We start from the raw sequence: 27,759 nt of genomic DNA, 5'->3' as shown, positions 1-27,759 counted from the left end.
AGCCAGCTAAACCCACTTTAGGGTTAGTGTCACAGTTTCATTTTTTTTTTTTATATATATAGCTAGGTATTTGTTCTGGGAAATTTGAATTGGCTTTGACTTAAAGAGGAAGTTTCTAGGGAATATCAACTTTAAATGCTGTCTTGAAGGTATTTATATTCTAATCACTTAGAGATTTATATTTTTACTAGTCACAAGGCATCAAGGCACAAAGACCATTTGAGGATAAGCGTTAATAGTTTGTACCAGGCGAATGGTAAGAGTAACACTATGAGGAATGACAAACATGAACATTTGACTTGAAAATATTCATGTTGTAGTCAGCTGGGAAGCAGCCCCAAACAATGGCTTTCTACTACCAGTTGTAAACAGCGGAAGACAGATCGTCAGGAGAGCTTTGGGAGGTCGAAATGAACTGACATCAACTAACAAACCTGGCCTTGACAGAAAAACTAAGATATAGACGTTAGCCCTTAGAACAAGGGTCTCCAAACTTTTCGAGCAGGGGGTTATATTGCTGACTTTTTAGAACTACGTGGGCCAGTTTCTGTTAGAGAGGGGTGAGGTTGGGTTTTGCTGGAGTTTATGGGGGGAGCAGGATGGTCTGCTTATCTTATAGACAATCCCGTCCTCATGTAGTTAAATGAATTGAATGGTAAGTGATTGAGAAGCAAAAGTTCACATAATGATGACGAAAACATACCGATATACATTAGTGAAAGAATGTAGATTTATTTACATAAATTTACATGAGAAATAATAAGCGTATTGATAGTAAGAATAAGAGTTCGTTGAGAATAAAAGTTCGTTGAGAGAGGAGTAACGTTACTTGCAATTGATGAGGGCTGACGGGTTAGTCAGGAGCTCTGGTTGGGTGGTCAATACCAACCGGAGAGGCTCTTCATTACATGTTGACTGGTCGAGAGTTCAACGGAAAAGAGGGAGAGATATAAGAAACAGGAAGTGACGTGGCTGTGTCACTCTCTGGTTATCAGAGTTAAATGGCAGCAATCGAGTTAGCCTGAGAATTTCAATTCCCACAAGTTTTAATGTATTTATGTAGTAATTCGTAAAAACTGTCGAGTCATTCATAAAGATCTTCCGGAAATGACATTATTTCTCTTCCAATTATGGTGGAGGTGGGGAGAAAAGTCAATAGTCTGTGTGTATGTCCAGCTAAAAGTCAAGAACTGCAAAATAACAACCATAAAATTGCTATATTCTTGATTTACATTGCTTAAAAGTTTTTCGAACAGGGGCCATATTGCCAACTTTATAGAGCTACATGAGGGGGGGGAAATAAAATTTAAAAAATAAAATAAATAATAAATTAAAAAAAAATAAAATAAAAAAAATAATAATAAAATTTTAAAAAATAAAAAAATAAAAAATAATAATATAAAATAAAATAAAAAATTTTTTTTTTTTAAATTTAAAAAAAAAAAATATTTAAATATATGTTTTATACTCTTTTGCTCATTAACTTTGCTTTTAAGTAAAGCTGGTTGTCCAAAACCTCATTTTAAAAAAATTATTTTCGGAACAAAAGAAAAACCATTACACTATTTTTTTACACATTTACATTTTTAAAAATATTTCCTGAATATTTTTATGTCTTCTATAAGAGCTCCATGGACCAGATTAAAGACTTTGGCAGGCCGGATCTGGTCTGTGGGCCATAGTTTGGAAATACACACAGAGTGCAACTAATAATTATAGAAAGTGTTGGCGTCTATGTTTTCCTTTTTAGTCGTTTTATTTTATTTTTCTCATAGTTGTGAACCCGTGTGCACCCCCTCAACAGCTGCTAATGCGAGAGACGACAACACGGGCAGAGGAAGAGAGGATGAACGAAAAGAACGAGTGCTTTTGTCATAACTCGATCCGGATAAAAAGAAAAAACAAAACAAAACAACGAAAGTACTTTTGATAAGTCTTAAGATAAATTATGGCCACTAAATCCCAGACTGGAAAATGAATCGTTCCTAATTAGTCTAAGTTAAAAAGTAGTCCAATTATTTTGACCCGACGATAGGAGAGAGAGAGAGAGAGAGAGAGAGAGAGAGAGAGAGAGAGAGAGAGAGAGGAGGGGGGGACCCATTGAACAAATTCTTCAACCGTTCATAGAATTGAGTAAAATTACTCGTAGACGTCAGTCGGAATGACACTAATTTTATTTCACACTTTCTGCACGAAAATGGCGGACAATTTAAATTTGTTAATTAAACTTTATTGACATCAGTCGGACAACATTTACGCTAATACACCTCAGTAACCAATCTAAAAGAACTAACATACAATGAAAAGTGTTTGTACCCGTATGGAACTATTTCACCTAAAAAAAAAAAAAAAAAAAGAAAAGAAAAGTTAATTTCACTCACAAACGAAACGTAAACACAATTTTCTTCTTAGATATATTACGAGGTGGCTTAATTTTTTTTGTACAAGCATTTAAAATTGTTGTAGCCTCTTGAAAATTCAGTATGTTATTGTTATACATCTTATGAGGTGACTGACCAATTTTTATTATTTCAGATTCAAATCAACAGCTACAGTACGAATTGGAATACACCCTACTAAAGCCTGATAGCCACAGCTGGTGAATTTCAAAAATGCAATCTGAACGTAAGGACATTTCTGAAGAACGATATGCAATAAAATTCTGTTTTAAACTTGGGAAAAATGCCACAGAAACGTATGAAATGTTTCAGGCTGGTTTTGGACCATTTTGCATGAATCGAGCATCAGTTTTTGAGTGGCATAAGAGATTCAAGGAAGGCAGGGAGTTTGTGAAGGATGATGAGAGGTGTGGGAGGAGTAGGAAAGTCCAAACACCAGAGTTGATTGGCTAAATAAAGAATTCGTGTGTCTATAGAGAAAATAAGTGCACAGTTTCATGTCAGTGTGGAAACTGTACATACAATTATTTGTGAGGAACTGAAGATGCGGAAGATTTGCGCAAATGCATCAGTCCACAATCCCACCTTTGTCACAGACTATTTGACCAAGATGGGCATCAAGAAAGTTCCTCACCCTCCCTATAGTCCAGACCTTGCTCCCTGTGACTTTTGGTTATTCCCTAAGCTCAAGGAAAACATTAAAGGCTGTCGTTATGAGACAATTGAGGAGATGAAAGAGGCTGAGATGAGGGTCATTGACACGCTCACACAGGACGACTTTCATGGGGCCTTTCAGAAGTTGTTGGAATGTTATAACAAGTGCATTGCAGCCGGAGGAGATTACTTCGAAGGGGACTAGAGTTTCATATGTGCACTATCAATAAAAGTGCACATACGAAGAAAGAAAAGTCTGGAAACTTAATGAAGGCGCCTTGTATATTAGGTTGGTGCAAACGTTTTTCCCCAAAATTAAAATTTCACCTTGAAAATGAAAAAACTGGACGTTCCTATCTACTAGCCTCTCCACGAGGGCAGAGTTAGCCACAAGGTCGGTTTTTAATATGGGGAAAATCCAGCTCCCCGAAAAGGGACACTCTGGATAGGAACAAAAATAAAAATTGTCTCAGTATAAAAGGATTCCTCCTCCACTGACCGAGGACAGAAAAAATGAAGTATAGGATGAGAACAGACACTACACTTTGTTCTTAGCCAAAAGGCCTAATGACCTTTTTTTTCTATAACTTCTGTCAACGAGCTGGAAAAATTCTTTAGGTTTTGATATGAAATATGAACCTAACTCATGTTTACCCTTGTCTCGTGACGCTAACCCATGGCCATCTAAATGCGTTTTTGAAAATCTTTATTCATAACAATAACGACCTTTGCTCTCTATAGATTGATTACATCCGTCAACGAGTTCATAAATCCTTTCGCTTGTAAAGTTATTTAGGTTTTGATGTGAAAATTGAATCTATCTCATGTTCAATCTCCTCTCGTGATTGTACTCCAAGGCCATCTAAATGTTTTTGCTATCCTCGAAAAAATGTATGGAGTACTGTTGTCATATCTGGGCTGGTGCATCTGCTACTAATCTCTCTCTCTCTCTCCTAGACAAGGTTCAAAAGAGAGTCGCCAATCTGATAGGCCCTGAACTGTCATCTAAGCTTCAGCCTTTGTCCCATCGACGAAATGTAGCATCCCTCTGCCTGTTCTACAAGTATTTTAACGGTGAATGCTCCGACGAACTGCAAACATTCATACCCTCTCGACGTAAATACCCCCAACAAACTCAACAAGCAGCTAAATCACACCCCTTCACAGTAGAGATCCCTATGTAAGAGAGCCTTCTACTCCAGTAGTTTCTTCCCCAGAACCGCTAGACGTTGGAATTCCCTTCCAGATTCTTGCTTCCCCAACTGTACTGACATGCAGAAGTTCACATGTAACGTGAACCGATATCTTGCTACCCAACTTCTCACATAGTACCCCTGTAGAGTATGTCCCTGATAGTAGCTCCCTACATCAAAGTGGCAATGTGCCTTGTTTGGGGTGAAAATGTAATAATAACAAAAAAAAAAAGAAACGTGATAATCTGAGGGAGCTAGTTTAGGAGAATATGCACGATGGGGAAAAATTTTCCAAACAAATTCTTCTAGATGTTTGGTCAGTAGTTGGCTAATTAAACCATAAAGTAGTCATCAATCAAATGAACCATCCAAATAACTTGCTAAAAATCCAATCAACCAGCCAGCCAACAACAACTAACGCAACCAACAAACTAACCAACCAACCAGCCAGCCAATCAATAAACAAGCCATCAACAAGCCAACTAATTGGCTAGTTAACCAACTAGCCAACCAACCAGGCAATAAATAAACAAACTATCAACAAGCTAACTAATTGGCTAGTTAACTAACTAGTCAACCAACCAACCAGGCAATCAATAAACAAACCATCAACAAGCCAACTAATTGGCTAGTTAACCAACTAACCAACCAACCAGGCAATAAATAAACAAACTATCAACAAGCTAACTAATTGGCTAGTTAACTAACTAGTCAACCAACCAACCAGGTAATCAATAAACAAACCATCAACAAGCCAACTAATTGGCTAGTTAACCAACTAACCAACCAACCAGGCAATAAATAAACAAACTATCAACAAGCTAACTAATTGGCTAGTTAACCAACCATCTAATCAATCATCCAACTGACCAAATAATTCGCTAACAAGGCAACCAGCCACTCAATATATCTACCAATCAACCAGTTAGCTAGCCAATCAGCCAAGCAACCACTAATGCGATTAACTAACCAACTGGCCAATCAAATAAACAAACTAGTAACAAATCCATTAACTTGCTAATTAACCAACAAACCAGACAACCATTTAACCAACCAGTAAACAGTGGTAAAAGAAAAACATACTTGTGTTTATTTCTATAATCCTAGACGATCCTTTAATACTTGTCTGACAGCATTTCTCATCACGATGCCAAACGAAAAACAAACTCTTAACAGAATAAACAAGAATCTATTTCCATCGTCTTGAATTGGATTTTACCATCTAGAAATACGAGATTAAACCGAACTTTATCCCCCTCTCCATTTAGGTTCTGAACTGTCATCTAGGCTTCAGCCTCTGTCCCAATAACGAAATGTTGTATCTCTCTGCCTGTTCTACAAGTACTTTAATGGTGAGTGTGCTGACGAACTACAAGCACTTGTGCCTCCTCGATGTGACTACCCCCGACAAACCTGACAGACAACTAAGTCCCACCCCTTTTACAGTAGAGATCCCTTGGTGTAAGAAAGCCTTTTACACCAATAGTTTCTTCCCCAGAACTGCAAGTCTTTGGAACTTCCCTTCCGGGACTCTGCTTTCCCAACTGTACTGATATGCAGAAGTTCAAGTGTAATGTGAACAAACATCTTGCTACTCATGTCCCTTCATAATACCCCCTGCAACTTATGTCCCCGATAGTAGCCCCCTATTTCAAAGTGGCACTGTGCCTTGTTTGGGGTGAAAATGTAATAATAATAAAAATAAAAATAAAATTTTTTCCCTGATTTTGGTTTTCTGAATATTAATCTAATGATGAATATTATGGTCACTGCCGCATTTCAAAGAATTCTTCCTCTGTATTTCTAAAGAGTAGAGCTTATTTTCAAGAACTTCCAATCTTTGGAACATAATATCATGCAGTTGCTTCTGGAATATAGTGCATATGAGTATGTAGGAAAATATCAGCAACAGCAAAGGATGGCTTGCAAAGAGATTAGCAGCAGCAGCAGCCAAAAAATGCACATATGCAAATTAGGAGCATGCGTGATAAAAAAAAGAAAAAAATGCACCACGTAGTCAAAAATAAAAATCAAAGAAAATGGACATGTAAAGTCGAAGACAAGAATGAGCCAGCTGTGGCTGGCATATGGTTGAAGGAAGGAGAAACTCACCAGGCTAGATGGACATGTGGCATCGAGAGGCTTTTTAAGTGTTCTTGAGACAGGAGAGTACTAGTAATAAAAACTTTTGTTAAAAAAGAAAAAAAAATGCCAACCCGGATTTTTATTTCTTTCTTTCCTGCAACATTACACTTCCCTGTTGACTACAACATTATCGTCTTTAAGTCCAATGTAAACAAATACTTAAGAAGCCATCTTCTCAAGGAATCAAACCCTGCCTTTTTCACCCATCGTTTCCAGTCCTCTCACAGTAATGTTTATCATCCAATTTACAATCTCACGAACATCGAGTGACCTTTGGGTCTTGATTAGCAGTTAGTCATTGGTATTTAAAAAAATGGAATTCATATTTACATCTTAAGGTATTTTAGTACTTTAAATACTATAAACCCATTTAATAATTCGTAAATATTAATGACTAGCATGAGTGCCCGGCGTTGCTCGGATGTTTGGAGGCGTGTGTTGAGCAAAAAAAAAAATTTTTTTAAAGTGGTAATAGGAAGGCAGGCTCGAATCCATACCACGAAGGAGGAAAAGAATGGGGAAAAAACGTGACGTCTTTGCTGTTACGACCACCGCCAAACCGGAAGTTACGTAGGTTTAAATTAAGGCTAGACAATCGAAAAGAGGGAATGACTTTCGAAAATATAGGTGAAAAAAGCAACCCTTCCCTGTAGAAAAGTGCCCAGTTGAGGGTGAAGAAATTAATGTTTTTAGCCAATTTTTCGGTATTTTTCGGCTGAAGGGTCGAACTTCTAAACGATACTGATCTTGTGAAAATCCGTCGCCTCTGTCGAAAGTTTAGGCAGTCATGCAAACATACATACATAGATAGATTTATATATATTTGTAGCTCAAATTTTCGACCCAAACCGATTAAAAAGCTTGCCCAATCTCTGAATATCCTTTATGTAAAATTTTAAATGTTTAGGCCAGAAATTGTCTTTAGTAATTTGGTAGAGACCGCAGAGATCAAAATTTTTTAAACTTTGACCCCTATTATGACCCCTTAACATTTGTTTTGGGCTCAAATCAAGTTATTAAGTTAGATCCATGTCCAAGGAACCTATATCTAAAATTTCAAGTGTTTATACCTAAAATTGGCGGAGGAGTTTAGTAGAGTTCTCAAAGGTCAAATCGTTGAACGTTGATCTCTTAACAGACATATTTCTGGCTGAAAACCGATTACAAAGATTATATCAAATTTCAAGTGTGTAGACTGAAAGTTGATGGAGTTATTGTGTAAGGAAATGTACACAGACAGACACTTTCACTTTTATAGATATATAGATATTAATCTGTATTTTTCAGGGGTGATAGAAAATGGAATACCATTTAAGAATCATCCGAGCAGGTAGCATTATCATAAATATTGGAGTTAGTAACCAGCCAAGCAACTACAAAACAACCAAGCAACAAGCCAATCTACAATTCAAACAACTAAACTGCTATTTAATCAGTAAATCAACCAACAAGCCAATCGACCTATTTATCAACTAATCAGCAAGTCAGCCATCACCGTGTGGTTTGCATAAAGGAGGTGAACCCACAAGCGAAATTGCGGGCCAGAACTGACTGCCGATAATAATATAAATATAAAGTCATGGACTTTAAAATTTTGCAGAGCAAAGATCTTTTTTCATGTGGACATGAAAAAATTATGTGCAGGAATGCTATAAGATTTGATATTTTTATGGAGCAATTCTTGTTTCTGATTGGTTGCTAGTAAAATGTGGCTCTATTTGATTGGTCAGTTCCTATCACCAGTGTCTATAAGTAGACCTTCATAATTTTTTTAATCATACCTTTATATTATTGTCAGCAGCCAGTTTTGGCCCGCATTTCGCTTTTATGCAAACCCCACAGTGATGGTAGAAGTGAATGGGAGCAGATTGAGGTCCTTTATCTTATCCTGATCCATTCGTCAAAGTTGCCGTTTATCACTGATGCTCTATGTGCTTGCGTTGGAACCTTTCCTTCGCAGGCTAAGAGTGAATCCGGTCCGGCATGGTATCACTTTGCCAGGCACTTCTTCCCTGGTAAAGTACTCTGCCTATGCCGACGAAGTAACGGTGCTTGTAACAAGCAATGCTGATATTAGCATGGAAATCAGATTGTATGAAATTGTAACAGGGGCCAAAATTAATTGCAACAAGTCTTTGGGTTTGAGCATCGGTGCCTGGAGGGGAATCTCCCTTCAGGGACACTTTAACTGAAGCAACGGGCCTTGCAAGATACTTAGAGTCTGATTCAGTCCTGATCTTCTGTTGGATAAAAATTGGTCTAAGGTTTTGAAAGCGGTTCGGTCCGCAGCTAGTCTGTTGATCAGTAGAAACCTTTCGTTAAAGAGGAGAGCAGAGGTGTACATATCGCATATCTATCCAAGCCTTGTGGCAAATTTTTCTTAAAAATTTTCGTATTTTTCTAACGAAAATAAATATTTACGCTTATATTATATCAAAATTATTACAACACCATTTATTAAAAGAACATTACCGGCATTCATCATTATAGCTCGACAATTTAGAAGAAGAAGAAGAAGAAGAAGAAGAAGAAGAAGAAGAAGAAGAAGAAGAAGAAGAAGAAGAAGAAGAAGAAGAAGAAGAAGAAAAAAAAAGGCAATTTAAAAAAAAACAATGTCTATGACTCCATGGAGATGGTCGAAGTTTACCGAAATATTTGATTAAAAGAACATTTTTTTAAAATTGAATTTGGTTTTAAAAATTTCTTATCTTCATAGATACTTTCTGTATTTATAAATTACTAGATGATGTACCCCACGTTGGCCGGTAATAAACGTAACATCAAATTACTACTACTAATAATAATAAACGTAACAATACTACTACTAATAATAATAAACGTAACATCAAATTACGAAAAAAAATGAAGTAAGAAAATCTGAAAAAAAACTGAGACATGTGGATGAACGTATTATATTTTTTTCTAAACAGTTCACTTTTTGTAAGCAGAAAAAAAACCAACAAAAATACTCTGAGATCATATCGAAACCTAAAGACAGCGAGTCAAGTACGATAACCATTAGGCCAGATTGACACGTTCTTTACAACATGTTTTCAAACCTACTTATTCATAACATAAAGACGATGTCATGTTTCACAACCGCGCATGAGGATTCGTGCAACAATTAACAAACAGATAAAAATCCGATGACTCCCAAGCACCAATGTTTTAATTTTGACCCCTTACAAAGCTTTACCCCAGATGAAAACCGATTAAATAGTTTTCCACATGTCTGAATACCTTATATACCAAATTTCAAGTCTGTTGATCAAAAAATTCATTGAGTATATTGGTTGAGAATTGTCCTCTCACACACACACTTTCTCACTATATAGATAGATATATAATATGTGTAATATAATATAATATATATGTATATATATATATATATATATATATAATATGTGTAATATAATATATATATAATATGTGTAATATATATATATATATAATATGTGTAATATATATATATATATAATATGTGTAATATATATATATAATATGTGTAATATATATATATATAATATGTGCAATATATATATATGTGTAATGTATATATATATGTGTAATATATATATAATATGTGTAATATATATATATGTGTAATATATATAATATGTGTAATATATATATAATGTGTAATATATATATGATATGTGTAATATATATATATATAATATGTGTAATATATATATATGTGTGTAATATAGATATAATATGTGTAATATATATATAATATGTGAAATATATATATATGTATGTAATATATATGTAATATGTGTAATATATAATATATATATATGTGTAATATATAATATATATATGTGTGTGTGTAATATATAATATATATATAATATGTGTAATATATAATATACATATATATAATATGTGTAATATATAATATATATAATATGTGTAATATATAATACATATAATATGTGTAATATATAATATATATATAATATGTATAATATATAATATATATAATATGTGTAATATATAATATATATATATAATATGTGTAATATATAATATATATATAATATGTGTAATATATAATATATATATGTAATATATATATATATATATATATATATATATATATATGTAATATATAATATATATATGTAATATATAATATATATGTAATATATAATATATATATGTAATATAATATATATATATGTAATATAATATATATATGTAATATAATATATATATATGTAATATATAATATATATATTTATGTGTGTGTAATATATAATATATATATATGTGTGTAATATATAATATATATATATGTGTGTAATATATAATATATATATAATATGTGTAATATATAATATATATATATAATATGTGTAATATATAATATATATATATAATATGTGTAATATATAATATATATATATATAATATGTGTAATATATAATATATATATAATATGTGTAATATATAATATGTGTAATATATAATATATATAATATATAATATGTGTAATATATAATATATATATATATAATTTGTGTAATATATAATATATATATATAGTATGTGTAATATATAATTATATATATATAATATATGCAATATATAATTATATATATAATATGTGTAATATATATATTTATATAATATGTGTAATATATATATATAATATGTGTAATATATATATATATAATATGTGTAATATATATATATATATATATATATATATATATATATATATATATATATATATATATATATATATATATATATATATATAGTAGAACCCCGGGATACGGCATTAAAATTAGTAACAAAGTATAGTACAACATATAATATATATAATCAATCGCATTATAAATAACACCGTAAGGCGAGGCAAATACCGTAACCAGTGGCCGAAAAAACATCGTATTCCATATTGTAACTTGAAAAAAATGTATCCTAGGGTGACCATATACCGGGGTTCTCCAGTACATATATATATATATATATATATATATACATATATATACATATATATATATATATATATATATATATATATATATATATATATATATATATATATATATATATATATATATATATAAAGAGTGTAACTTTATCACTTAATTTTATTTACCAAGTACTCTATTCACTATGCCAGAGAGTCTACAGTTCAACACTGCATCTGTATTGGAAGCTGTTTCTTTGATAAAATTACTGATTGATTGCATGAATGATTTCATATTTTTGATGGGTAATTTGCTAAGGATTACAAGTTGGAAAACAAAACAAAAGAAACGTTTCAAGAATTTGACAAGTAGTCCAATCCATATGAAAACTTAAGCTGATATGCACGGATAACTATTTCACGATGAAGAGTAAGATAAGACTGCCGTGCGCATTGAGATTATCTGCTTCCAGCAATGCAATAGAACAGAAAAATAAAGATGCAGGCATCATTTTCATCCTCATCATCATATGCAGCATCTTCATCATCGAAATATAACTATATACAAATATATGCACGCGCACGCGCACACACACACACAAACAAACACACACATACAAACAAACACACACACACACACAAATTGTTTATTTCCTGTGATACAAATATATACACGCAAACACACACACACACACACACGCACAAACAAACACACACACACACACACACAAACAAACACACACACACACACAAATTGTTTATTTCCTGTGATGCATTAACCTGCAAAATTTATTGTATATTTTGCAAACCTCTTCCCTCTGATGAGAAGAAATACACTAATCTAAACTCCATGGAATAAGGTATATCTTGTTTTATTTGTAATCCTTGCCGAAGAATTAAAATTTTGTATACTTTCCTTACAGGTTTATAAAGGTTTTTGAAAATTTGAATAAATTTTCAATATCAAAATTTTGTATTATATATGTGTGTGTGTGTGTGTGTGTGTGTGTGTGTGTGTCTGTGTGTGTGTGTGTGTGTGTATGTGTGTGTGTGTCTGTGTGTGTGTGTGTGTGTGTGTGTCTGTGTGTGTGTGTGTGTCTGTGTGTGTGTGTGTGTGTGTGTCTGTGTGTGTCTGTGTGTGTGTGTGTGTGTGTCTGTGTGTGTGTGTGTGCACGCGCGCGCGCGTGTGTGTGTGTGTGTGTGTGTGTGTGTGTGCGTAATGACTAAAGTTAAATTCTGTAGATTAAAATATATATAAAAATATATTCAAGTTAAGAATTCATTGTTTGAAGCAAGGAATATATGGCGAAGGATTATAATTCCTTGTTTCAAACAATAAATTCTTAACTTAAATATATTTGTATATACTTTAATCTACAGAATTTAACTTTAATCATTACATTTATATTTTTCTCTTTTTTTTTATATATTGAGCTTTACCTTTTTGGCTAGGATCGTCCTGAAAGTATTACCTCAATGTAATATCTAACAGGACAATTCACTTGATTTCTAATCTATGACATCTCATTTATATATATATATATATATATATATATATATATATATATATATATATATATAACTACTTAATTTACTCACATAAAATTAATATACGAAAGTATAGATTTATGCGTAAACTTTAAGTATTTACTTCAAAAGTGCTCAATACGTAGGTGGAGCTAGTTAGTAATTTATAAAATATATATGGCGATAAAGCTACACTGAATATTCCGCGTTTCATCCACTCTAGGACTCTTCAGGCTTATATATAAGTAAAAATAAAATAAAAATACAAGCGATGGTTGGCGTTATGTTATTTGAGAAGAAAAACCGAAAATTAATAAAATAGTAATCAACGTTTCGTCCCTATTTCAGAGGACATCATCAGGATTTTGTAGAAAAAATGTAGAAGAAAAACGATTACCGGCCATATATATATATATAGTTTCGAAACGTTGATTACTATTTTATTGATTCTCGGTTTTCCTTCTCAAATAACATATAAATCGTCATTCAATCACGCCACCTGCTGCTGGGTATATTTCCGTCGGGTTAACCACTAAGTTATCCTGACATGTACAAATGTGACCCTAAACAAAATTCCAATTAGCTACCCAATATTTAACAAATTCAGTTGCCATACGATTTTATTGTTGTTCTTTTCAATGAGTAATTAAACGAAAAACATCAAAGCTTTGTGTGCACTTGATAAGGTATCACCACTTATCAAGACCCAAATGTCACTCGAGGATAAGAGTTAATGAGTGTCAGGGAAGGCGGTTGGATAACACCACGATGATTGCTAATTATGATGGGAGTTTAACACCATTTGATTAATTAAAAGGATGTCTCAAGAAAAATTTGTTCACATTAGACTTGAAAACGACAATGTTGTGGCCGGCTGTGAAGCAACCTCACAGTATCCTATTTCTAGGAAAGAAACACAAATTTATAGGAGTACGGATCGATATTTCTAGGAAAGAAACTTTGCTCATGGAAATTTCGTTTAGTTTTAAGCACAAAAAAAAAACAAGAAAAATTATTGACAATGGTTGCCTATCTTAAATAAGTACCCCTATGAAGACATTAGCCAATAATTTCACCCTCTATTCATGTAGTCCTCCCACTTACCTCACGTCACCGCTAGAAGATCATCAAAATGTTTCACTATTTCTACAACACTGCTTCATTTCAGATCTACGGATGTGAATATTTGCAATAAATGTACTTTAATCTCCAGATTCTATTCAACCACTATTATCATATATTTACTGTGAATATGGATGTGTAAGCAGTGATTCTGCATTTTACCGACCCCAAACAGCATAAATATTCATAAGAAATTAAACTTGTATTTGGTCATCTATAAATTAATTGGATAGCGTGTATGTTATTCATTTATTTTGTGTGCCATGCTTACATCAGACTGACTGTCGTTTAACTGTTATAGACTTCCATTTCTTGTAATAAATAATTTGACCAAGAATTATTCATAAGTTTTTGGGTTGGGTTTCGATTATAGATAATGGTACTTAGATCATCTATTTTTTTATAAATAATATTATCAAGAATTTTTCATCATGTGTATGGGGTGTGTGTAGTGTGTGTATGCGGTGTGTATGTGAGTGTGTAGTGTATGTGTGTATATACACAAACACACATTATATATATAAATATATATATATATATTGTTTACTGTTTTCATGCCAAACTGTGTGTGTGTGTGTGTGTGTGTGTGCGTGTGTGTGTGTGTGTGTGTGTGTGTGTGTGTGTGTACACTAGCAGGGAGACTCAAAGGAACTGAAACTGGCTCAAATTCCATAAATTGACATCTCTGAAAAATAACAAACATATGTTGACACTTGAAGATGAATGTTGAACTTAGTATATCTAGGAATTTAAGCAGCATTAAAAAAAAAAAAATTATTTCATGATTACACAAAGCTTCTTTAGACTATATACTGGATTTTTAGATTTGTATAATTAGGTTTCTTTCCTGTTATCCATTTGCCTGCCTCGTACCAAAGCTTTGTTTTTTAAATGCAACTTTATTTTTATACTAGCGGGGGTACCCGGCGTTGCCCGAGTGTTTGTTTCCGGGACGGGGGGGGGGGAGTTTTAAAAAATATTATGGTAGGTAAGTAGGAAGGATCAAACCCGGAGTCATGAGTAAAAGTAGGAAAATAAGTGTGAAAAAAAAAACAAACAAAAAACATCTGCAACGTTAACAGTTCGGTCACCAAGAAAAGTCCATTCCAGTTGTTTAGGAAAAAAAAACGACTACGGTAGGTCGGCGCGAACGTGAAAATATAATGTGAATTGTCCAGCACGTTAACCACTACGCCACAGAGCACTGCAGCTTAGTTTAGTGATTTTAAATAACTTCACATGAAAGAACTACGAAGCCAAACCGCTGTTCTCTTCTCAACTGTTCCTTGTGAACGATCCCCAAACGGTGTTAAGTGGTGGCAGGGAGAGGAGGAATTTATTAGAGAGAAAATATTTTACCACTTCCATTGATCTTAACCGATTTTGGCCGTGACTTCTCAGCAGAAAAAGTATAGAAATCTAAGATTATCGAGGAATTTGAGAAATAATAAGCCTATAACACACCTCAGATGTTGTTCTGCCGTTTGTGCATATTATATTTGCATGAAATATCTTGATTTTTAATCCTATTAATGTCAAAATCAGACGGGAAAAAATGAGTTCATTTTATTTATATAGAAAGAGATAATTTCATATGTTATCATATCAAAATAAATATGCAGAGGAAGGTTTAAACAGTATAATTATATTTCTTCTTCTTATTATTTTTTGGGTTTCGTTTTGAATAGTGACTGTTCAAAGAATAAATTTTAATAACGCTTTATATTCTATTTGTCACAAAAATTGAAAATGTGGAGAGAAAAAATTTTTTAAAACGTTTTCTCAAAAAAAGAAAAACTCACATGCATTTCAATAATGAATGTTCAAAACTATATAAAAATGATAAAAGTCAGACATTTAAACAACTTTAATTTATTTCATAATTTTTGTGCAAAAAGTAAGATTAAAAAAAAAAAAAACTTCTATTCTGTGTTATTCGAATTTCCTTAGTTTTATTTTAGTTCAGATAATTAATGTTTTATTTTATGCTTTTGTTTTGTTATTGACATTTGTTGATATTCTCGATTCTCCTGGGTCTGAAATTGCATTGTCTCCCCCTGTTTTACGCTCTTCAAAATAAACCAAAAAAAGATCTTCCGTGACAGTAATGCACAAATGCCCAAATAAATAATGATATATATAATTAAGATATATATAATTATTATTATAATTATATATATATATATATATATATATATATATATATATATATATGTTTATAAATGTTATATATAAATTATAATTATAATTTATGTTTAAATAAATAATGATATATATAATTAAGATAATATGATATATATAATTAAGATATATATAATTTAAATAAATAAAATTTAAAATTAAGATATATATATTTAAATAAATAATGATATATATATAACTAAGATAAGATGATATATATAATTAAGATATATATAATTTCAAAATGAACCAAAAAAAAAAAGATCTTCCGTGACAGTAATGCCCAAATAAATAATGATATATCATAATATTGAAAACAGATAAATTATGACATGTCATAATTTTATTAAAAAATAAATTACAACATGTCATAATATTATTGAGAAATAAATTATGACATGTCATAATATTATTAACAAATAAATAATGATATGTCATAATATTGATAACAAATAAATAATGATATGTCATAATATTGATAACCAATAAATTATGACATAATATTGATAACAAATAAATTATGACGTTATAATATTGACAAATAAATAATGATATGTCTTAATATTTATAACAAATAAATAATGATATGTCATAATATTGATAACAAAAAAATTATGGCATAATACTGATAACAAAAAATGATGGCACATGATAATATTATTAACAAATTAATTATGACATGTCATAATATTGATAACAAATAAATTATGACATATCATAATATTGATAACGAATAAATTATGGCGTTATAATATTAACAACAAATAAATTATGTAATATCTTTATATTGACAACAAGTAAATTATGACATATCATAAAATTGATAACAAATAAATTATGACGTTAAAATAAATTATGATCTCCTATCCATAGCCTTGAGCCCCTGGAGAGGCATAGGCCATCTACAACTTTTGTAAATGCTTTTGTAGCGAGGAGTTCTTTTTTTCGGGTTGAGGGTGCTGGCCTCACGCCCAACCTTCCCAGAAGGTACATACAGCGCCTAGCCTTCCCAAATGGTCACCCATCTGGTACTGGCCAGGCTCAATCTTGCTTAACTTCGGTGATCTGGCGAGAACAGAAACGTGATTGTGTCGTACGTTTATGAATTATGACATGCTATAATATTGATAATAAATAGTTTATGACATGTACTATCATTGATAACAAATAAATTATGAAATCGTAATACTGTAATTTATGGCATATCATATCTTATATAGTTTTATACACCAGCTGTTATAGACAATAAGAGTAACAATGTTTGTGTTATGTATTAGCAACCAAATGCTAATTGCCTGCTTGCCACCGTGCACACTTCCATCCATATATGAACGTTTTAGATGGTGGAAGGAAGGGCGAACGACGTAAATAAAGAAGAAATAATAAAAGAAGCGGTGCGAGGAATGGAACATTGTAAATAATATGAGAGAGAGAGAAGAAAAAGAAGAGGAAGAAGAAGGAGGAGGAGGAGGAGGAGGAGGAGGAGTGAGAGAAAGAAGGGACGGAAGAGAGGGAGAGGGAGAGGATTCTATTACTATCATATCACAGGAGAGTGTCATAGGTATTTGGAAATCAGAAAAGGTAATTAAATAATATATACGACCCAATTATATATAACAATGACCCAACGGGTCAGGGGTGGTCCAATAAATATTATGACTACCATTGCGTTGCTGTAAACAAAACGTTAAATGGAATAATAACAATAAAAAAAAAGAGACGAAGAGAAGAGAAAGAGAGTGCCAAAGTTAGAGAGAAAGAAGAGAGAGGGGGAGTGGAAGAGTGGGTGAGAGATGAAAGGAAGGGGAGAGAGAGCAAACGGAGAGGGGGTAGGAGTGAGTCAAAAAAGATATATTATGATATCCCAAGAGTGTTCAATAAACATTTGAAAATTTGAACATGTTTTCATAAAATTACAAATAGAGGAGAAAGAAGGGGGACAGAGAGGGGGGGGGGTCTATTATCATAGATGGAAATTAAAAAAAAAAAATACTAGCCCAACGGGTCACAGTGGCCCAGTAAGTATCATGGCTATTCTTTATTGGAAAGAAAGCATTATAAAACAAAGCAAAACAACAAAAAAGAAAAGACAACTAAAAAAAAAAAAAAAAAAAAAATGGGCAACTCACCAATTCTTTTTTTTTCAAGGGGGTATGGTCTGAGGGGGTGTTGGCTACGCCCTGGTTTAATCCCCCTGAGTTTGGCAAGACGTAGAGTAGGGAGGGTATCACCAATGTGTAAGGTAGAGTGTTTCGCATCTGGGCCATACCCGCGGTCGTATATAAATAGGGATGTGACGACATGGCAGTGTAAGAAATTGTTGGCGGCAAAAAAAGAAGGACTGGTCAGTACTAACTACGAGAATAATAGTAAAAAAATAATCGACCAAGAATAGCGTTAACGTCAAAAGAACGCGTTCTAAGTTAAGAAATGCAAAAAAAAAGTTAACAAGAACACGCAAATCGGTCCAAGACTAAAGTATCGCTGATTTTTTTTTTTTTTTTTTTTTTAATCCCTCCGAGCTGGTTTAATTGATGAAAGTTCGAGAGGGAGGGTGTAGGTTGTTCGTTTATTTGTTTGTATTTGGCCCGTTTCTCCTTTTCTTTCCTTCTTGAAAGAAAAATACCGAGCTGACAGCCGGAGCTGCGTGCGTTCGCCTGTCTGTTCTCCCGGAGAGTTCTTTAGGTAAAGCCGGCCGCCAGCAGACAGCTTTAATGGGAGACCAGGCAGTAGTAACCTTGCGGTCACGACCAAATATAGGACTTAAAGCCGGGTTGAAATCGTTTGCACCTTCTAACAAGATTTAATCGACAGGCTTTTATTTATGGAGAGGTTACACACACACACACACACACACACACACACACACACACACACACACACACACACACGCACACACGATCAGGGCACTGTACAGAAAAGGAAACCTTAAGCAATTTAAAGATTTGGTGTCCTATTCAATCATATATCTTCTATAATATAAAGCTGAACGTCTGTCTGTGTGTGTGTGTGTGTGTGTGTGTGTGTGTGTGTGTGTGTGTGTGTGTGTGTCTGGTCACGAATATGCTCTTATATCGTTCACTATTATAGAAAACTGATCACATATAATGATAGAAGATGTATCGAGACACAGGAATGGGTATGTTTGATCTGGCATAATAATGATTCATTAAAATTGTGGGGCCTGCGTACGCGCCTGGCCCACAAAGTATGGAAATAAAAAAAAAATTTAAATAAAAAAAAACGTTTATAAATGTTTTTGATATAGATGTACATAATAGTTTGATAAATATGTTTTAACTTAAATAGGGATGGTATAATAAAATTGTGGGGGTCTGCGTTCGCGCCTGGCCTCCATAGAATGGAAATAAGCACAAACTTTAATAAAGATTTTTCATATCTATTTGCGAAAGTATACTTTGATAATTATGTTTCAGTTTGAAGAAATATGGTATAATAAAATTATGGGGTGTTCGTTCGCGCCTGACCTCCATAGAATGGAAATATGTCACAAAGTTTAACAAGTTTTTTTTTTTTAATATAGATCCACAGAATATTGTGATAAGTGTTTCAGTGTGAACAGGTATGGTATAATAAATTATGGGGTTTATCTATTTTATTTTTACTTTCATCATACTTTGCTTTGGTTTTGATACCCCCAAATTCGAAGCTATCTCTTTACAACCCTTCCTTTTCATAACCTATCATACTTTCATAAATCAGAGTCCATTTTCTTTAGGCTGTTTTTGAACCCAGTCAACGACGGGTACTTTTACTAGTATATATATATATATATATATATATATATATATATATATATATATATATATATATATATATATATATATATATATATATTTACTTTGCAGATTAAACTCATCGATCTTAATGATGGCAGCCAGGTTAACCTTTGAAGAAAAAAAAATTCCTTCTAAAATGCTACTGGAAGCATGAAAACGCTGTTGAAATGCAAGGACAGTTTTGGAGTGTGTATACATCTTTTTGGGACACCCTGTATATATAATTAAATCATAATTATTCATTTGTACCTACAGACACTAGTTTCTGTGCTTACGAAATCATCAGTGTACGACAACAATTCCTGCCGGTCGGTAGATTTTAACCCAGACAGTCCAATGCTTGAGAGCGTGCCCAGGGTGATGAAAACACAGTTTCCGGCTACGGTTATGGTCTTTGGTGTGGTTTTAAGTGAGAGCCACATCATGCCACCTCACATCTTTGAAGTCGGCTTGAAAATCAACACCAAAGTTTACCTGGATGTGCTGAAGAGTGTGGTGATCTGGTGCAATCAGGTGGCCGCTGGCAGACCCTGGGTGTGGCAGCAGGACTCAGTGCCAGCCAATAAGTCCAAAGAGATCCAGGCTTGGCTTCAGAAGGAGTGCTACGACTTTGTATCCTTCTCCCACTGGCAGCCATCCTCTCCCAACCTGAACCTGCTGGACTACTTCGTTTGGTCATACATCACCTCTCACAACACTAAAGCCAGCCTGGTCGCGGCCATCTGCTAAGTATTTACCAAGCTCCCACCGGCGCTTGTGGAAAAGGCATGCTCTCAGTTCCTGATCTGTATTGAAGCGGTGACTGAGGCTGAAGGCGGCTACATTGAATAGATGTCAGCTATACTACATAATCAAGTTATCCGAATTGATTTTTTCAATAAATGTTCTAAAATAAAGCTGTACTGTTGTTTTCTTTAGGGCGACAATTTTATCGTTCTATCCAGTATAAATAAATATATATATATATATATATATATATATATATATATATATATATATATATATATATATATATATATATATAACAACTATTTACATACACGTGCATATACATAATCATAGATAACTGGTTTATAAAGAAATATATATATATATATATATATATATATATATATATATATATATATACATATATATATATATAGAGAGAGAGAGAGAGAGAGAGATTTGTTTGTTTACGTTCAAAAATATGATCGAATGTTCAGATCTAAGAGAGGTAATTGGCTTTCCCAGATCTCCTAAGATGAGACGTTGTACACCGAATTTAATAATCATTTAAAATCAGAGCCAGAAGGGATTGCAAATTGCATTGTTATGATGACTGAACTTATGCATTCATGACCTGAAAGCTCCATCTCTCTGCTGAAGATGTTGACGGTGTGAGACGCTAAGAAAGCAACCCCTGTTATAGACGTGCATCAGAAGCAGAGATGCGTCATTGAATTCCTGGCAAATTGCATTGAGAATGGTGGTGACTATGTAGAAAGATGAATTCTGGAGTACAAAAGGTCGTTCGTTTTCATGATATCACTCCCGTTTTCGTGGCTCTTTAACCTTTTGAGTTAAAAATATAGAAGGTTTTATTTTTGAAACTACACTCGTAGAAATAATTCTTGGGGAAATGAAAAAATTAGCTTCTTTTTTTTTTTTTTTCACATGTATTGATGTCCTTTCACATTCAGTGCCTGGTTTTCCCCACATAGTCACCCATTTGGCACCAACTAAGCTCAATTTTCAATCCTCTTTGATTAATCCAGGCAGAATAAAAAATAGGAAGCATTACTTTTAGAATACCCCCGTATGTGTGACTGGGAGTTGCTTGTGTATTTAATATTACATAGAAACCTTATCCTTCAGAGAAACATGGATCGATCCATTTATGGCGAATGCTGCTTCGTTTCATTTAGGGTTCCAGAGGAACACTGGTCAAGCAACTCTACCTCAAACTGCCCCAAAAATTGGACATTTAGTTAACAAAAGGCAAAATTCATCATTTTCAATCCTTTCATGATATTCTTCATCATTCAACTGACAATCCATCCATCATCTCATTTATTACCTTTATTATGAAATATCATCACCTTTATTATGAAACGGCTTTTGGCCTTGATAACTGATGATTCATTAATAAAAAGAAGTTAAAAATGTCACCACTTATTAAGGCCCAAAGCTATTAGAGGATATAGCTTAATGAGATTGACAGTTGATGATGAACAACATCTTGAGAGGGTTGGAAATGATGGGTGAAATGGTCAGAATTTTATTATTTAAGTGGATGACTCGATAAGTACCTGTTAACATTGGATTTAAAAGCGACCATTGTGGCCAGTTGGGAAGCAATCACGTGGTATTGTATCCAACAGATGAGAAATTCTCAGAAAGAAACTTTGTTCATGGAAGTTCCATTTTATTTTTGGGTCACAAAAAAAAAAAAGAAAGTAAAATCGTTTGCCACACATATAGGTAGAATTTGGAAGAAAGGTACCAAGTTGAAGATTATCAGCATATCAATTAAATTGACATCGGGAGAAAGTCCGAGAATGCATTGGTTGCGTAAATGTTGCATAAAGTCCTTTTTCTTTCCTTTTACTGTTAACAAATCACAGTGCCATTTGGACGTAAACGGCTAATATTTGGGACCAAGCCTATAGGGACGCTATTGTAACCAAGCCCAGATGGCTATATTCAAATACTGAGCTGTGAACGAAATAAGGTCATGGTAAGGAAAAAGAAGACTATAAAACTGAGAGAGCACATTCGAGAAGACGATCACGTTAAAGACCTGGATGACGTTCTAAAGTATATTAGAGAAGCGGGTGACGTCACAGCCATAACGAGAAGTCACACGTGGCAGGAGAATGAGGAAATAAATGAACGAAATGATGTCACGTTAAGGAAAAAGAAGACTATAAAACTGAGAACGCACATTCGAGAAGACGATCACGTTAAAGACCTGGATGACGTTCTAAAGTATATTAGAGAAGTGGGTGACGTCACAGCCATAACGAGAAGTCACACGTAGCAGGAGAATGAGGAAATAAATGAACGAAATGATGTCACGTTAAGGAAAAAGAAGACTATAAAACTGAGAGAGCACATTCGAGAAGACGATCACGTTAAAGACCTAGATGACTTTCTAAAGTATATTAGAGAAGTGGGTGACGTCACAGCCATAACGAGAAGTCACACGTGGCAGGAGAATGAGGAAATAAATGAACGAAATGACGTCACAGTAAGGAAAAACTATATAAAGACTATAAAACTGAGAGAGCACATTTGAAACGTTGATGACGTTCGAGAGCACGTTCAAGAAGACCATCACGTGAGAGACCTGGATGACGTTCTAAAGCATATTAGAGACGTGAGTGACGTCACATCCATAGTGAGAAGTCATGCATGGCAGGAGAATCAAGAAATAAATGTCGTTGTATAACAAAAAAAAAAAATGGAGTCGAGTTATTACTTGTCCTATGTTCCTTGCGACATACTTTGCTACAACGTGTTGGTTCCCTGTATAATGTTACCCTATGTAGGGAGTTGAGCAATGAGATATGTTTACATTATACTTGAACTTTTGCATGTCGATACAATAAGGGAAGCAGAAACCTGGGAAGGAATTCCAAAGTCTAGCAGTTCGTATTTCCTAACTATTAGAGCAAAAGGCTTTCTGGCATCTCTAGGGATTTTTACTGTGTAGGGGTGGGATTTTGCTGATTGTCAGGTTTGTTGGGGATATTTACGCCAAGGAGGTACAAGGGCTTGAAGTTCGTAGTAGCACATTCCATTAAAATACTTGTAATATAGGCACAGGGATGCAACATGGGACAAGGGTTGAAGCTTGTCAGATTGACGATTCTTTTTTAACGTTGTCTAGAAGAGAAGGGTTAATAGCAGATGCACCGACCTAAATGAAGCAACAATACTCCATATACGCGTGAATGGTGAACAGAAGGGAATTTCAAAGTTTGCACTTTCGAGAGAAGAAACTATTAGAGTAGAAGGTTTTCTGGCATTTAGGAATCTCTACAGTGTGGGGGTGGGATTTTGCTGGTTGTTGGGTGTATTTACGTATACGGGGGGTTACAAGTGCGTTCAGTTCATCAGAGCACATTCTATTAAAATATTTGTAAGACAGGCACAAGTGTGTATCGTTGCAGCAGGGGCAGGGATTGGAACTATTAGATTCCAGACTCTTTTTCAAATTCTGTCCAAGAGGGAGGGACTGGTGATGGATTCACCAGTATTCCATGTATGAGCCGATGGCGGCTTTGTAGATGTATACGATACTCTTGTGAGTAATTTTCTATCATAATAGGGGGAGCTCACCTTCTTCACAGCCAAATAAAAGTAATACAAAAAGCCGAGAAATGCTGCCTTAGACTGTCAAAACTGAAGACTTAATCCAGAAAAGTAAAATTCATCATTTTAAATCCTCTCATAATATTCTTCATCATTTAGCTGAAATCCTTATTAACTTTTATTAGTGAGCGGTTAGTGACTCGTTAGTTAAGTAAAACAAAATTAAAAATTTTAAAAAAAAATGTATACCGAGCCATCTCTGTAATATGAATATGGGAAGAAAGTATCTCGTAATGATGGGTCAATTCCAATATTTTTCCCAATTCCGATACAATTACCTATTTTATTCTAAATTTCCAATTCCAATACGATTCTTTTAAAACAAAATGTTCACCTATAAAGTTTTTTTTTTTTTTTTAGATTACTATAAAAAAAAACATGTAATATGTGCATATATTTTTGCAAACATTAAAAACATATTTTTATACAGGAATAAACAAACGACAAAAGTCTAGATTCCAAATTTCATGATGTTGACCATCTTACAATTTATTCCTTTAATTCCGTTGACACTTAAAATTATTGACAGTAACTGTTTCCTAATGCAAAATCATTCATTTAATTATTATATCAATCAATGAATTTATTTTGCCCTTAACTCATCAGAGGAAACAGCAACTATCAATCTACCAAAATAAAATGAAATGCAATATGCTGGAATATATAGATTCTAGTTTTACTGGTGGATTCAAAATCAATAAATAGCAATCATTTTATCATTAGTACCACAATGGAAATTGTAAACAAGAACAAAAAAACAAAAAAAATATACAATTAAAAGAATCGTTTTTGGTATTGGATTTGCTTTTGGTTTCGATTATAGCTGATGGCACTCAAGTCATTTAATTTTTTTTTATATAAATAATTTGACTGAGAATTCTTCATAATTTTGGTTTCGGTTTCAATTATAACTGATAGCACTTGAGTCATCTATTTTTTTTTTATAAATAATTTTATCAAGAATTCCTCATAAGTTTTGGTTTCGGTTTCGATTATAGCTAATGGCATTCCAATAACCTATTTTTTAAAAATAATTTTATCAAGAATTCTTCATAAGTCTTGGTTTTGGTTTCGATTTTAGCTGATGGCACCTTAGTAATCTATTTTTTTTACAAATAATTCTATCAAGAATTCTTCATAAGTTTTGGTTTCGGTTTCGATTATAGCTGAATGGAACTAAAGGAATTCTGTTTCAATTAAAGCTGATTAAACCAAATCATTATTTTTGAAATCGCAACTTTATAATATATAAAAATCTATAGAACATCAACTCTATAATAATATATACGAAATCTGTAAGAATTGAAGTATCATATTTAAGCGTACTTTACGACCTGGCTACGCCGGGCATCCCTGCTAGTTTAGATCAACACAAGAAGAAGGCCCGGGAGTGCATAGGTGAAAACGTTAAAACTTTAAAAGAAAGACAAATAAAAAATAAGAGAGCTCACCAACTATAAATGCAAGAAAACAATTTCTAATCTCAATAAATTCCGGTAGCAGCTACTTACGTAATTATACTGAAGAATGTCAAGTCTTAAAAAAAAAAACAACAACTTTGGCACTCCTTAAAAAGAGACGAAAGTAATTACTGTAATTGAGTTATCCCCTCCTCCCCAACAGACACACACATGCTAAAAGAACTGAACTCGGTTCTTACCTGTTCATGCGTGTCCATTTTATTCTTGGGGATTTTTTGCAACGGGCAAAGATTTTCTTTATATCCTAAATAAGTATAAAAGACCTTAGAGGAATTATTTCCAGCAGCCAGGTTAGTGCACGAAGGTCTCTGAATGCAGCCACACTGAGGAAACGGTTTGACGCTAACCGAACCTTGGCTGCTTCTGGTTCTGGTGCACGCCAAAGACATACAGTGACACGAGTGAGAGGCTAGCAAGCTCTGATGAGAGGAGAAGGCCTGGTGATCTGCAGCCTGCGGGCAGATGTGACCATAATGTAAGGTGTGGGTCTTCTCTCGACACATCATATGCCAGGTGGAAAGAAGACTTCATATCTCAGAAACAGGTTGTACACTTACTTGCAGACCAAAGAAGAATTCTGGCCTCCAAGATTGACTAATGTACGCGCTAATTAGCAGTAGTCGTCGGACATTTTGAAAACGAGTCATGCCCATTCAGGTAATTCTTGCTAATTACAGGTACGGCCAGCTTACAGCAACAAACAAAAAATCAAAGAAGACGGAAGATCCGTCAAATTAATTATTTTGTAGAATACTTAAGGTAATTAGCTTCGATCAATTACTCTTTAACCAGAGTTCAAAAAAATTATTTCATTGAAAATAAAAAAATACGAAAAAGATTTAAAAAGGGGGGGGGGTAAACTTGCATATTAACTGCCTTAGCTGAATCAGCTCCCTCAAACATTTAAAAAAAAATAAATAAGATTCTACCTTTTTTAGGCAATTACATGTGAAGATCCTGAAAAACACGATGAATCAAAGAAAACAGCAACAATAACAACAACAAAACAATCATTTTAAATTGTAGAGCAGGGGCTCAGCTTCCTTCTTTTTTTTTTTTTTTACATAGGCGTCACCACTTATCAAGGCCGATAGGCCACTCAAAGATAAGGGTTAAAGAGTGTAGAGTAGTCAAAAGGACAATATAGTAATCGATAGTAATGGAAGTTCGGTAAATTTGTTAACTTAAGTGGAACGGCTCATCAGAAACTTGTTCACGTTGGACTTGAAGACAACCATATTATAGACAGCTGGAAAGCAGGAAAATCGAAGACAATTCCACAGGTGTGCAGTTCTAAGAAAGAAGTTTTGATCATGGAATCTATGTTTAGGTTTAGGCACAGATAAAGAGTGGGGAAAATTATTGATAATGTTTTCAGCTAGTCTAGTGTTTCTTGTGAAAGTTTGGCGAGGGGGACCATAGATTGAAGCTCAGTCGAACACTTTCCATGAAAATAACGATAAAGCAAAGACAAACTCGCAACATCTCTTCTGTGAGATAGAGGTTAGTGTAAAATAATACTTCATGTCTGGGCTATTCTAACTTTTTAAAGCTGTTTTACCACTAAACCTAAGTTTGACTGGGAAGTTTTTAAAACAGCACATTGTCTGAAAAAGTAGCCCTCTTCTCACTAAAAATATTTACTGAATTTATTTCTCATAGCAAAATAAAAAATATTGAGAAAATACTAGAACAGCTCAGAATTTGGGAGATAATTTTAGTCAAGATTTATGCATGCAATTGATCTCTCACATTAAAATCTAAAGTAATTGGTTATTTTTAGTTCTGGAATGTGTTCACGTGTAATTGCTTAAAAAAGTAGAACCTAACATTATTGCGTTTTTCTTTTTAAAATAATTTTTGGTGAGGGTGTGCTTTAGCTCAGAGTGTTAATCTGTAAGATAAATCTCACCTGTCTGTTTCAATGTATGTATGTATGTATGTATGTATGCCTAAAACTTTTGACAGAGGCGA

General features: G+C 33.5%; 1 protein-coding gene across 3 annotated transcripts in view; it reads right to left on the bottom strand.

Annotated features, from left to right (window-relative positions):
* LOC145247462 (BTB/POZ domain-containing protein 17-like) overlaps positions 1 to 27,759 on the bottom strand; it is a 306,407-nt gene that overhangs the window by 109,827 nt on the left and 168,821 nt on the right. Inside the window, exon 1 of one of the 3 annotated variants that reach the window (XM_080109249.1) lies at positions 18,275 to 18,832. The exons of the other annotated variants lie outside the window; for them this stretch is intronic. Within the exon in view, the coding sequence (XP_079965375.1) occupies positions 18,275 to 18,448 (174 nt within the window). The 5' untranslated portion in view covers positions 18,449 to 18,832. Of the gene's footprint in view, positions 1 to 18,274; positions 18,833 to 27,759 lie in introns of those variants that run through there. 3 annotated transcript variants of the gene reach the window in all.

The sequence above is a fragment of the Euprymna scolopes genome, chromosome 25 (genome assembly GCF_053919585.1).
Source record: "Euprymna scolopes isolate OS-2025 chromosome 25, ASM5391958v1, whole genome shotgun sequence".
NCBI lineage: Eukaryota > Metazoa > Mollusca > Cephalopoda > Sepiida > Sepiolidae > Euprymna > Euprymna scolopes.
This window is presented reverse-complemented; position numbering and strand designations above follow the sequence as displayed.